The following is a 13,657-nucleotide window of genomic DNA, read 5'->3' on the forward strand; positions in this document are numbered from 1 at the left end:
GAACGTTTGTCCACTCTTGGACTGTATTCCTTGGAGTTTAGAAGAATGAGGGGAGACCTCATAGAAACATTTCGAATGTTAAAAGGCATGGACAGAGTGGATGTGGCAAAGTTGTTTCCCATGATGGGGGAGTCTAGTACGAGAGGGCATGGCTTAAGGATTGAAGGGCGCCCATTCAGAACAGAAATGCGAAGAAACTTTTTTATTCAGAGGGTGGTGAATCTATGGAATTTGTTACCACGGGCAGCAGTGGAGGCCAAGTCATTGGGTGTATTTAAGGCAGAGATTGATAGGTATCTGAGTAGCCAGGGCATCAAAGGTTATGGTGAGAAGGCGGGGGAGTGGGACTAAATAGGAGAATGGATCAGCTCATGATAAAATGGCGGAGCAGACTCGATGGGCTGAATGGCCTACTTCTGCTCCTTTGTCTTGTGGTCTTATGGTCTTTCTAAAGCTTCCACATCCTTCATATAATGAGGTGATCAGAACTGAACACAATAGTCCATATGTGGTCTAACCAAAGTAATATAGAGCTGCATCATTACTTCACAGCTCTTGAACTCAATCCCCACCTAACTGTGAGGATGAGATGCAGCCTGTAGAATCGCTGCCTCACAACACCAAAGACTTGGGTTCAGTCCCGACCTCAGCTGCTGTGTGTATTAAATGGGTATGTTTCCTCTGGGAGTTCCAGTTTCCTGATACATCCCAAGGTGGGTTAATCGGCTGACTAAGTTGCCCCCAGTGTGTAGGGTGAGTGGCAGAATGTGTGGGGAGGAGGGGGAAGTTGATAGGAATATGGGAATAATAATAAAATGAAGGGACTGATGTAGAATAGTTGGCTGATGGTCAGGGTGGACTTAGTGGGTTGGAGTGTAAGTTTCTGTTGATTGAGATTCAGCGTGGAATAGGGCTTTCTGGCCCTTTGAGGCACGCAGCCTAGCAATCCCCCGGCTTAACCCTGGCCTAACCACAGGACAATTTACAATGCCCAATTAACCCACCGATCGTTACGTCTTTGGACTGTGGGAGGAAACCCACGCGGTCACGGGGAGAACGTACAAGCTCCTTACAGGCAGCAGCTGGAATTGGGCCCGGGTCGCCTGTACCGGGAAGCGTTGTGCTAACCGGGTCGCCCCTGTGCTATATCTCTCTCTGTCTCCTTGAGGAAGTGGAGGCTCTCTAGAGGACAGAGCTGGAGCCACCTCCCACCCTGCTCCTCCTGAGGTGCCTCTGACTGGTCTGCTGACCACCTCAGCACGCAAAGGTTCCCATCTGACATCCATGGTTCTTGGACTTCCATGTCACTGTCAGTAACTCTGGGAGCTCCTTCCCCTTCATCACACTTGTTCTACATGATAACCTTTTCCTCAGAAAGAAAGTGTCCACCACTCCATGTTCAGGCTGATGACCTGATGGTGAGAACATGTTTCCAGAAAACCCAAGTCTTCATCCAGAGAGTGGACACACCACCAGACATTTCCTAAGGACAACAAAGCCTAGAAGGATGAATCCCCGAGACAAGCTCTCTGGCTCACTGGCTGCTGACATCAATATAGTTTCCTACCACAGCAGCCTAACCATGGGCCAAGGCTGAACAAGTTTCAGAGTCATCGTGGAAAATACTATGGATTTTCTAAAAATGAGGCTCCAATGCTTGAACTGGACTGCAGGCATGCTGCAGAATATGCCTAGCAAAGGGCAGGTTCCTCGTAGTGACATGCTGCATGTTGCTCAGCCTCACTTGCTAGGTCAACTAAAAGCAACAGCTGGTGCCAGAGGAACAGCAGCAAAGAGACACAAGTATTGAGGCAACACACATCAAAGTTGCTGGTGAACGCAGCAGGCCAGGCAGCATGTCTGGGAAGAGGTACAGTCGACGTTTCAGGCCGAGACCCTTCATCAGGGGCTAGAGGAACAGAGACTTGGCTTCAATCCTACCTTCAGGTGTTCGTCCATCGTCGACGTCGATGAGGACCTCAACACCATTATGATGGTGTCGAGAATAGCGCGTGACTTGGATTTAAGTGAGGGAGAGTTGCACAGCGTCAGCCTCACTCTCTCTTCCCAATTCCCATCTGGATCCAGTGGCAAGACAGAGTCGAGACGGCTGGAGATGGAACTAGGTGCAGTGGATGACCAGGACGTCTTCTGTGTCTTGTCCTGCTCTACACGTTCCACGACGCTTGCAGAGACCGCCTTCTTGACCGTTGGACCCTCCATTGGTCTCGTCCTCTCAATCCGCTAGAGTCTGTCTTCACATGCTGGGATAGACAACTCCCTATCTCACCGAGGGTTTGAGACTCGTCGGCTACCCTCACCTGGTTTAGCCGGCTTGTCGGAGCCGTTGTCCGGGGTGTGGCCGCTGTCGCATGCAAACAGCTACGAGGAGCCACAGGTGAGAGCTGAGTGCCAGGTGGGGACCAAAGGTGGACTAACTGCCTTGAAAAGGACATGACATGTTCCCCCACCAGAGGTGCTACCCCTCCCTGATACCCCATACACCTTCAGGTGCTCTGTGTATAGAACACGTAGTTTTACCCTGGGAGTTCCAGTTTCCTGATGCATCCCAGGGTGGGTTAACAGGTTGGCTGGCTCTTGTGAATTGTCCCTAGTGCGTAGGGTGAGTGGCAGAAGAAGCAAGAAGAGCACAAGGACGAGGAGGCCTGCTGGGGCAAGCACCAGCAGAAAACCAGCAGCCACCAGCTCCCAGCAAAGCAGAGGAGAGAGGCGTTCACTGCATGGGAGGCGGCCTTCTTCTCAGACTGTTGTGCAACAAGCCACATTCTGCGGCACCCGGCACCCTCAGCAAATGCACAGGATCCATTTTAAGGTGTGCTTCTGAAATGCAAACTAGCAGCCAGTTAACTATTTGCTTTATTCGTCACACGTACTTCGAAACATACAGTGAAATGGGTCGTCCGCTTCCATGAGAAACACAGTCCGCGGCTGTGCTGTGGGCAGTCTGTAAGTGTTGCCACACATCTGGCGCCAAAAGAGCATGCCCACAATCTATATGTTTTTGGAATGTGGGAGGAAACTGGGGCACCCGGAGCATTAAATTTCACAGTAATCAGACATCCCACCTCTCCCGGAAGTTCCGGGAGTCTCCCGCATATTAATAGTGGCTCCCTGATGCCCGCAAATGATATACAATGTCCCGGAAATCAATTTTTTTGAGAGCAAGAGAGAGCGCGAGAGCGACCATGAGAGAGAGACAGCACGCGAGAGAGAGTGAGAACAAGCAAGCAAGCGAGAGAGAGAGGGAGCGCGAGCGCGCAATGGCAGTGTGTTCCAAAAAAAGAAAATATAAAATGTACGTCACCCCAGACTACCCTAAAGTGTACCCCTGCCTAATAGGGGTCAAAATAATGACAGTGTTGCTCGCTGCACTGTTTGCAACAGTGACTTTTCTATTGCCCATGGTGGGTTAAGACTGTAAAAGACATGTTGAGGTGAGTTTAACAGGTGTCATTCATTCATTAGTGTAGCTAACGTTATTTAAACTAGCTGGCTAGCTGCTAAGGAGCTACTCTATTGCAGACATCCCACCTCTCCCGGAAGTCTCCCGCAAATTGATGGTGCTACCTCCCTGAAATGAGTTTTTGCAGGGTGGGATGTCTGCAGTAATTCACAGCGTTGAGATGTTGATGAGACTCTTAAAAGGGCATCTGAATGTGCAGATAATGGAAGGATACGAACAGAGCTTGGTTGAGCATTTAATTACATTTAATTAGTTCCACACCACATCATGGGCCCAAAGGCTTGTACTTCTGCTAATCTGCTCTATGTTCTATAATGCAGGGCATTCTATTGGGTGTTCACACTCACACAGGCAACCAAATGAAATCTAACTCTCAGCAAACGGCTATTAATTGTAACGGTCCCCACGAAGAATCACAGACTTACCTTGGACCACCAGCCTCCCCTGCGCTGTGCGCCTCACCCGCGTCCCTGGTTTGTTGGCGGCGCACACGTACACCCCGGAATGCTGCACGGAAAGGTCGGAGATCATCAGGTTCCCTGTGCCAAGCACCTGGATTCCCTCCACACCGATCGGCCGGCCATCTGCGGATGCAAACGTTTGCGGATTAGCTGGGATTTAATCAGCGGAGTAACAGTTTGTCTCCCCCAGTCCTACAAACAATCACTTGTCAAATCCACCAGTGAGTTAGAGAAAGGAGTGGATTAATCTTGCACCATCATGCTTGAATGATGGGAAGAGCCTGGATGTTAATCCTACAGTTTATTATATGGAGGCAACTAAGGTTTTGCCAGCTGTCACACTTAAAAGTCGGAGGCAAAAAAAATAACATGCATAAGTGTGTCAAAATAAAATATAGTTCTGTTCAAAAGTCTTAAGCATTTAGCTAGGGTGTCTTAGAGTTTTTCACCATCCTATATTTGTGAACATGGAGCAGAGAGCAAGTTTGTAAATCTGGTGGGAGCAGAGGATGTTGGGAATGGCGAGGGTGGAGCACTGTGGGAAGGGTGTGGGACAGGAAGCAGAGAAAGAGTGCCAGGGATGGGGATGGGGTGAGTGGCACATGTGCGGACACACCCAGCCCTGAGACACCAGGCACAGTTATTTGATTCCAAACAACTGGATTATTGATCATTACAGGATGTCTCTCTGGTGCTTCCTGCTCCCTCTCCTCTCCCTGTCCCCTTCCCACTCTCAGTCCACAACAGAGACCCATATCAGAATCAGATTTATCATCACTCACATATGTCATGAAATTTGTTTTCTTTTGAGGTGTAAAACATAAAATTACTCTGTAGCACTATAGCAGCTATATATATGTGCCTAACTTTTCCACAGTAGTGTTATTTAAAGGCATCCGTTAGTCTTGCGAGACCATGGATCTGCGCCTGGAAAGTCTTCACTCTCCAGGATGCAGGTCTGGGCAAGGTTGTCCAGACCTTTGCGACTGTCCACTCATTGGAAGCATCTGCGTACCTCAGCCTTAGAGATGACCAGGTTTCAGGTTGTGGCGGTGGCTTTCCTCAGAGGCTCAGTTAGTGACATCGAACCGTGTGTAAAAGCGATTGAGCTCATCTGGGAGAGAAGCCGCGATGTTGGCGGCACCACTGCTTGGCGTTGAGGTCTGCGATAGTATGCAGCCCTCGCCACAAGTCCCCTGTGCTTTTCGTTGTGAATCTTGACTCAATCTTGTCCCTGTATTGTTGTTTCGCAGCCTAGAAAGCCTCACGTAGATGGTAGCTGCTTTTCTTGAGCTCCAGCTGATGGCCGGCAGCGTAAGCTCTGTGTTGCGAGGTAAGTGCTGCTTGCTTGGAATTATTGATCCAGGATTTCTGGTTCGGGAAGACCTTGACCGACTTCTGGGGGACAACATCATCAATGCACTTCCGTATGAAGCACATGACTCCATCTGTGAACTTGGAGACACCCTCATCATGGAAGACGTTCCAGTCAATGTCATCGAAGCAGTCCTGCAGCATGGAGGCCGACTGGTCGGACCAACAGCGGACAGTTTTAACTATGGCCGCCTCTTGTTTCAGCTTCTGCCTGGGTCTCTGGCACTGCGAAACAAATGCTCCCCTATAAGCTCTGCCATCGAGGTCATACAAATTATTCATTAATACCTTAATCCTGACAGGTCTGAGGTTTAACAAATCCGAGCATTTCCTCATTACAATACACTTAACATTCCACCCGCAGTGCTAAACACGTACACAGTTCAAACTGATCTTCTGATTTGTTAACTCCAAAGGAGAGTAAATTGGGGCAGTGCATAAAATTTATTTATTTTTTTGAGAAACAGTGCAAAATAGGCACTTCTGGCCCTTCAAGCCACACCACCCAGCAACCCCCAATTTAATCCCAGCCTGAACATGGGACAATTTACAACCACCAATTAACCTACCAACTGGACTGTGGGAGGAAACCAGAGCACCTGGAGGAAATCCTCACTGTCACAAGGAGAACGGACAAACTCCTTACAGGTAGCAGTTGAAACTGAACCGCAGTCACAGGTACCGGAAAGTGTTGTGATTAGCTGTGAATTAACCTGATGTCTGATCTGTTTCTCAAGTAAGCCTAAAATGATACAGGCAAATTGGTTATTTCTGCTATAGCCTATCCTGTTACGTACCAAGTGGAGAAGCACAAAGAAAGTTCTTGCAAACAGTTAATAAATGATGCCCAGTTGGTCTTCTGTTGGATGGTGTCGACAGAGAGACGTTGGACACCTACATACCTTTCTCTATCAATGCCACAGGGCACTCTACCTGAGCAAAAAAGGACACACTGACCTAACTTCCAGTCTCCCAGAATGAACTACCATCACTTTGTAACTTGCTGACTACCACGCTAAAGGATGAGCCTGGATTACATTTTCCTATATGCTCTTAAAAAAAACATTGCGCCCATTCCAGCTATCAGACTAATCCCATCAATCCCAGTCTCCCACTCATTTCCCTAGAAACCTACTCTCTCTCTCATATGGCCACAAACTTCCCTTGATGTTTCACTCAACTACTTCATTGGGGGAAACTGTGGCCCAGAAACCATTCATGCCTTCAAGAATGTGGGAGGAAATCAGAGCACCCAGAGGAAACGCAAGTGGTCACAGGGAGAACTTGCAAACTCCAAGGTTTAGAAGTCAGAATCGAACCTGAGTTTACTGGCACTCTGTGACTGCTGTACTGTCTACAGTAAGACCACACCACCCTAATCCATTAGTTCAAATCCAGACTGGGTCTCAAACCTTAAAGGAAAAGCTTGCATTGATACAGGCCCTTTCATGTTCCTCCCAGAACATCTGAAAGCACTTTGGCCTACTCTGGATAGTAGTCATGATTATAAATTAGGAATTGCAGCAGTTAAGCCATCTGCAGGAAGCTGCAGTGGCAGGTACCACGGTAGCATAGCCATTCGCCCAGTGAAACTACAGCTCGAAGTGTTCCGGAGTTTGGAGTTTGATCCAGTGTCATTCTGTAAGGAGTCACCATGCATTCTCCCGGCAGAGTGTATGGGTTTTCTCCGGGTGCTCTGGTTTCCTCCAACAGTCTAAAGACATACCGGGGAGGTTAACTGGTCATTGTTAACTGTTCCATGATTAGATAAGAGTTCATTGTGGCTGTGGGATTGCCGGGGCAGCGTGGCGGGAAGGGCCAGAGGGCCTAGTCTGCACTGTATCGCTAAATAAATAAAATTGCAAAGTGTCCGCAACATGTCCTTGGGTGTGTTGGTTGTTAACACAAACTATGCATTTCATTGTATGTTCCCACATACAGTACTGTGCAAAAGTCTCAGGAACCCCAGACTTTTATATAGTTTCAGATAATATGGACTCCAAGGAGCCCCAATCTCAACATCGCCGCGGCTGGAGAAACGGAAGCAAACGAGACAGCCAAAGTCTGCAAGTTCTCCGAGATGCTTGGAACAACCTACAAGCCATTTTTCTTATAAAACTACACAACTGTATAAGAAAACTGATGCAGTTTTAAAGGCAAAGTGTGGCACACCAAACACTGATGTGATTTATTTTTCTTACTGTTTACTGCTCTTCATAGTAATTTGTTTTGATATTTAGAGACTTTTCATTATGTTTGAATGCATCTTCGCTTTATAGATTATTTTTTACTTCTGCTTAAATCTTTTGCACAGCACTGTGCATGATAAATAAATCAGAATCTGAAGTCATGTTGCCCAGATCATCTCTGTTTTTGTCCAGGACAATAAGGGCATCTCTGGTGCTCTTCTCTGTGCCAAGAAGGTTTGATTTCCACCTAAGAGAATAATCAGTTCAACTTCTTATCCAAAAGCAATTTTTGGAGGAGATTTTGAACTTTGGATCTTCTGACTCACCAACAAGTCAGCTACCATTGGAAACGTTAGGACGTTTTGGAAGGTTAGTGCATATAGCAAGTAACTTCAGCAACTAACTTTCGCCATCAGTCTTCAGATCTGAATATGGACTGTAGATTAAATTTAAAATGCAGCTCTGGACAAATGGGTTCCTAAAAGTTGTGAACTCCAGTTAATTGGAAGACCAGGCAATGCTGATTTACATTCATTTGGGTGTCTGTAGTGTGGGCAGGAAGAGGGCAGTGTGAAGTCTCTGTGTACTTCAGCTTTAGGGATGCACTTTAAATGTGGAATTGTCCATTGATCTTCAGCATATAAAATGTTGTGTAGTGTTGGGTCAAGCAGGCTGCTTCCTCTGAAAGGAGTTTCAATACGATGCCTGCTGTGTCTCATTTTGTCGAATAAAGATACTGCTTCATATCTACCAGCTACTTCTCTCTGGTGACTTTATTCACATTACAACAAAAACCACAGCAAATGTGAGTTCACACCATAGCTTCTGATCCCCACCTTCAAGGCACAGGCCATCACTGGAGTAGAAGTCATTTTTTTTTTCTCTTTCTTCACCAACAACCATCCCCATACTGCTAGGCAAGTGTGGCTGCTTAAAGTAAACCCGTGGCCCAATGACAACACCTCTGTGCTGCACTATCAGATCTATTATCACTAGCATTTGTCGTTTTGCAGCAGCTGTAAAGTGCAAGACATAAAATTTACTCTTGGGCCTCCATTGCTTAGAGTCAACCACGAATTTGCATCTTCTCTGTCTAGATACGCAAGCCTGGGCAGTATAATATGGAGAGCAACTTCCCCCTTCCCACACATCTGATGAACCCAAAGAAACAGCACAGACGAATACAGTTTGGTACCAGCAACGACACAGGAATTACCAGTCAACACTGGACTCAGTGTAAGGACTCCAGCTCCGGACTTTTCCTTTGGGTTTACTCCTGAAGCCTTCCCCGTGAGGGGGTATAGCTGCAAGGCAGTGGAAGTTTGAGATAAAAGTTTTTTTTTTCTTTTAGATGAGCTGCCAATCACAGCTGATGAGCCCCACCTGCCCGAAGCAATGGATGTTAAGGCACCAGTAACCTGCCTTTGCCCCTTCTCCTGTCAGTAGAAATGGTTTCACCAGGCTTAGTAGTTGAGCCGCGTGTGAAAGCCAGGAGCTGGACATGGTTGACAGAGGCTATTTGAGGTGCATGGCATTGGGAGCATTTAATAGCTAGTGGGAGCTTATCCTCATTTCCACCCCCGGCTGTAGCAACCTAAAAAGTACTAGAAGTAGTAATATTGAAAAAGAGGAACAGTGAAGTAGTGGTCATGGGTTGATGGTCCATTCAGAAATCTGATAGTAGAGGGGAAGATGTTGTTCCTAAAACATTGAGTATTGGTCTTCAGGCTTCTATACCACTTCTGGCTTCTGTGATGAGAAGGAGGCTTGGCCCAGATGGCATGGATCCTTAATGCTGGATGCTGCCTTCTCGAGGCACCTACTCTTCAAGATTTCTCAATAGCAAAAACGGTTGTGCTCATAATGGAGCTGGCTGACTCTGCAACCCTCTTTCGATCCTGCACACTGCAGCCTAAACATCAGGCAGTGATTCAACCATTCAGAAAGCTCTCCACCATTTTTCAGATGGAAATATGCAAGAGTCTTTGATGACAAACAAAATCTGCTCAATCTCCTAATGTGGTAGGGTTCCTGGATGGCCTTCTTTGTGATTGACATATCTGTGTCTGGGCAACAGCCACATTTCAGCTCACAGCAGGCTATTTGGTCAACACCCTGGGCTGTTCAAGCTCAGGTCTCAGAATGGAAACCAAATTATGACGATTCTGAATTATATGATCTTTCCACATACATCAAATTCCTACATGTTTCCTGATGCACATCCTTTATAATTAAACTGCAAATTGTTGTAAATTGTTGTAGATACAAAGGTCTCAATTGCATAAACTTAAAGGACCTTTCCACTGGAATATTGAGCAAGTTAGTAATCAGTGCATAAATTAAAATCTAATGTGACAAAGACAAAAACATACTTTGCTATAAGTCAATCTAATTACACTGTTATACATTATAAATGTTCCTCCATTGCCATGATCCCCATAGTGTACTCATTATAATTATATCTTCATAGAATATCATATCATTCTATAAATTAATAAATCTCATTTGAAGCTCCCAGCTTGAAATCATATTTTGGAATCCAATTTTTTTTATTGTTCACCCAACCTGATTAAAACTCAGTTTGGAGAATTTGTTTCAGATTTCAATACTAATCTGTGATAAGGGAACTTATGAAAATACAGCTCACATTCAGCATTGGTGTGTTCAAGCTGAATTAACTATAATGATGCATCCCTTTCATTGCCGTGTTTACCTAGGTCTTGGAAATCCCAGCTGCATAGTGATTTTAATTGGTTTTTATGTTTAATAAAAGATATGATATGTTCTTAGTATCCTGACTAGTATGTATGGTTGCCATTGTAACTGATTCATTGTGCCTTTCATGGTGAAATTTCTTTGTTTCACTCCAGGGCTTTGGCCGCTCTCTGTCCTCTCACTATGAATGACCAAGCAATTCATGGGTGCGTTGTTCAAAAAGGTTAATATGAGTGGCGTGATGCAGAGTTATTAGAATGGATTGATTGGATGCCATAATGAATGCCAAAAAAGACAAATAGAGTATGGCATTTCCTGTATATGTTTCTGAATAAAAAATATTTCGTGAAATTAAAAAAGGCTTGCAATTGAAATATGCTTATGAAGTCTCCTGCCTTTCATGAGAGGGTAGAGAAAATATTTGAATTCCTCAAAATGCAATGGCAAAATAAAATGCAGCATGCATAATATGCCAGTGTTGCATTTCAGAATCAGGTTAATGGGAATGGCCTTTTATTGCTGGTGAGATTGCTCTGCTACAGAGAGGGGAGACCGCCTTTTTATCACTGGGGAGATCACTCTGCTACGGAGGGGGAAAATGTTGCCTTGATTTTCTGTTTTTTGGATGTGGACTTGGACTGTAGACTTTTTAATCAGCCTTATGGTTTCTTTTTTGTATTCTGTGTTTTTCCCGCTTCTATGTTTTTTGCCCTAAATTATTAAATTTGACATATATGGAATTGCACAGAATCTTGCAAACCCCAAACAGGAGTCCACAAACCAGGCCTCATTACAGCCAGACAGAATGCTCTGCATTGCACATCTATAGAAATTTGCAAGAGTCTTCGGTGACATACTCAATCACCTCAAACTCCCAAAGAAGCAGAGGTGCTGGTGTACCTTCTTCATGATTCCACCGATACCTTGGGCCTAGAATAAATCCTCTGAGACGCCCAGGAGCTTGGAAGGTGCTCACCCCTTCCGCTGCTGAAACTCAATCAGGACTTTATACTTTACAGTTTATCGCTTCTTCCACCTGCCCGGTGTAGGTGACGGGGTAAGGATTGTACTGCAGCCAATAGATCTGCTCCAACTATTTCTGAATGTGTGCCCACTTCCGTCTTAACATGTGTCGCTGAAAATTACAGGCATCACGTTCAAATTAAGTGACTGCCCTGCTTGATGATTGTAGCATAGAAAGAGAGTATTCAGCCCATCAAATCAGGCAAGCCCTCTCCTCATGGTCCTGCAAATTCTTACTCTGTCAATTTTTTTAAATTAATCTTTTTACAGCTGCGCAGACCAACCATTACTCTGAGCAGGAACATTTTACACAGCCTGATAATCGCGCGGCACTTTAATAAAATGTTATATAAAAGAAAACTCTAGCTGCGCGGCAACAAAGGCTATGTGCACCAGAGTATTTGAGTTACTGCGCGGCCATGCACCTGCGCAGCTTGGAGGGAACAGTGCTTTCCAGACTTATCCAGCTCTCTTTACGAATACTACTATTGAATCTGCCTCCAACACTTCTCTTGGTGTATTCCAAACCGCAATAGTGGCCGCAAAAAACAAAAATTCCTCATGTCACCAGTAGATCTGAGTCAGGTTTTTACAAGTACGACCACACGTGGCTCATTCAGATTCCTCTGGTGAGGCTGTGCCGTATTAACCACAAGCTTACACTTCTCAAATATTGCAGCACACAGCTGACTACAATGTGAAATATTACACGCTTCATTCCCCCTGCTCTTGGAGCTCTGCTATTCCAGATGGAAGCAAGTGAAGGTCTCTCCTACCATTTTCAAAGGCACAAGTAGCTTCTCAAAAATCCCCAGCGCTGCAAAATAAAACCTCAAACGTCACGCCCTGTGGCTGCGAATTACTGTTTGTGCGTGTGTGAGTCAGTACAATCCCAGTCCATCCATTCTGGGTGGGGAAGTATAGTGACGAAAATGAACAAATGCAGATAAATTGACATCAATGTAGTTACATTTATATAGATGTACTGAAGTAGATACACTGGTGCAGTTGGATCAGCAGAGATACATTGATAGTGACAAATATATCAATGCAGGTGCTCTAAAGATGCCTGCAGGGTATCGCACTGAGGAAGAGCTACATCAATGTGGATATATCAGTGAAGTGCAGTTCACAGCATTGATCTGAAGCCCTTGGTAATCCTACTGTGCTCTGAAGCAGACACACCATTACAGCGCTGTCACACTGGCAAAAGCCTGTGCCTGCATATGAAATTATTGCTAACACACACACACACACACACACACACACACACACACACACACACACACACTCATTCAGTGGCCAATTTATTAGGTACACCTGCTCATTAATGCGAATATCTAATCGGCCAATCATGTGGCAGCATCTCACTGCATAAAAGCATGCAAACAAGGTCAAGAGGTCCAGTTGTTGCTCAGACCAAACATCAGAATGAGGGAAGAAATGTGATCTAAGTGACTTTGACCGTGGAATATTGTTCCTGCCAGACAGGGTGGTTTGAGTACCTCAGAAACTGCTGATCTCCTGGGTCTTTCAAGCGCAACAGTGTTTAGAGTTTACAGAGAATGGTGTAAAAAACAAATAAAAACATCCAATGAGTGGCAGCTCCGTGGGCGAAAATGCCTTTTCAGTGAGAGAGGTCAGAGGAGAATGGCCAGATTGGTTCAAGCTGACAGGAAGGCGACAGTAACTCAAATAACCATGCATTACGATAATGGTGTGCAAAAGAGCATCTCTGAATGCACAACACGTTGAACCTTGAAGTGGATGGGCTACAGCAGCAGAAGACCAAGAATATACACTCAGTGGCCACTTTATTAGGTACAGAAGTTATCGAATGAAATGTCCACTGAATTATTACAGCATTCATCACATGTCTACTATTTTTTAATTGGCAGCGCCAAGTTTTTTAACATGATTTGCTAAAGCTTGCTGGCTACATACTCCTCTCTAGTCAGGCTCTGTTCAACCACAGCTGGAATCAATAAGAGTTCCACCCAAATGGCTGTGTCTAATTATAAACCTATAACCTTGAAGTACAGATATAAGCCACTATTAATAATTCTTCCTTTTGAAATAAACTTGTTCTTTTTTTTTGCTCCCATCAGCAGCATATGTTTAAAGTACAAATATTATCCATGACATGTAATAAACCCCCCATTGTGTTTTTCATGAGCTTGCTATCAATTCTGCTGCAACAATCTCATCCGTAACTTTACATATTTCATTAGCAAGCCCTGGCCAAAGTGACTTCATATTAAAGATTCATTCTCCACACACACTACACAGGAAACAAGCTAAAAGCAGTGTTTACTCATTACACAGGTAATGCTGGTGCTGAATTAATGCTGAATGTGATGCACAAAACTCTTAACATATGAACTGTCTATTAACACCAAAATTAGGTGGCG

The 13,657-nt window shown here is 45.0% G+C and overlaps 2 protein-coding genes across 3 annotated transcripts in view; one reads left to right on the forward strand and one right to left on the reverse strand.

Moving 5' to 3' along the window:
• The window catches only part of LOC140209741 (serine/threonine-protein kinase Nek9-like), a 193,122-nt gene extending 182,633 nt beyond the window's left edge, over window positions 1-10,489 (forward strand). The window contains exon 25 of one of the 2 annotated variants that reach the window (XM_072278145.1): window positions 10,379-10,489. The gene's annotated coding sequence lies outside the window, so the exon portion shown is untranslated. Of the gene's footprint in view, window positions 1-5,198; window positions 5,266-10,378 lie in introns of those variants that run through there. The other variant, XM_072278148.1, reaches the window with a different exon arrangement.
• Window positions 1-13,657, reverse strand: part of igdcc3 (immunoglobulin superfamily, DCC subclass, member 3) — a 186,379-nt gene that overhangs the window by 33,262 nt on the left and 139,460 nt on the right. The window contains exon 6 of the mRNA XM_072278158.1: window positions 3,910-4,068. Coding sequence (XP_072134259.1) covers window positions 3,910-4,068 — 159 coding nt within the window. The remainder of the gene's footprint in view (window positions 1-3,909; window positions 4,069-13,657) is intronic.

This window comes from Mobula birostris, chromosome 14 (genome assembly GCF_030028105.1).
Source record: "Mobula birostris isolate sMobBir1 chromosome 14, sMobBir1.hap1, whole genome shotgun sequence".
NCBI classification, from domain to species: Eukaryota; Metazoa; Chordata; class Chondrichthyes; order Myliobatiformes; family Myliobatidae; genus Mobula; species Mobula birostris.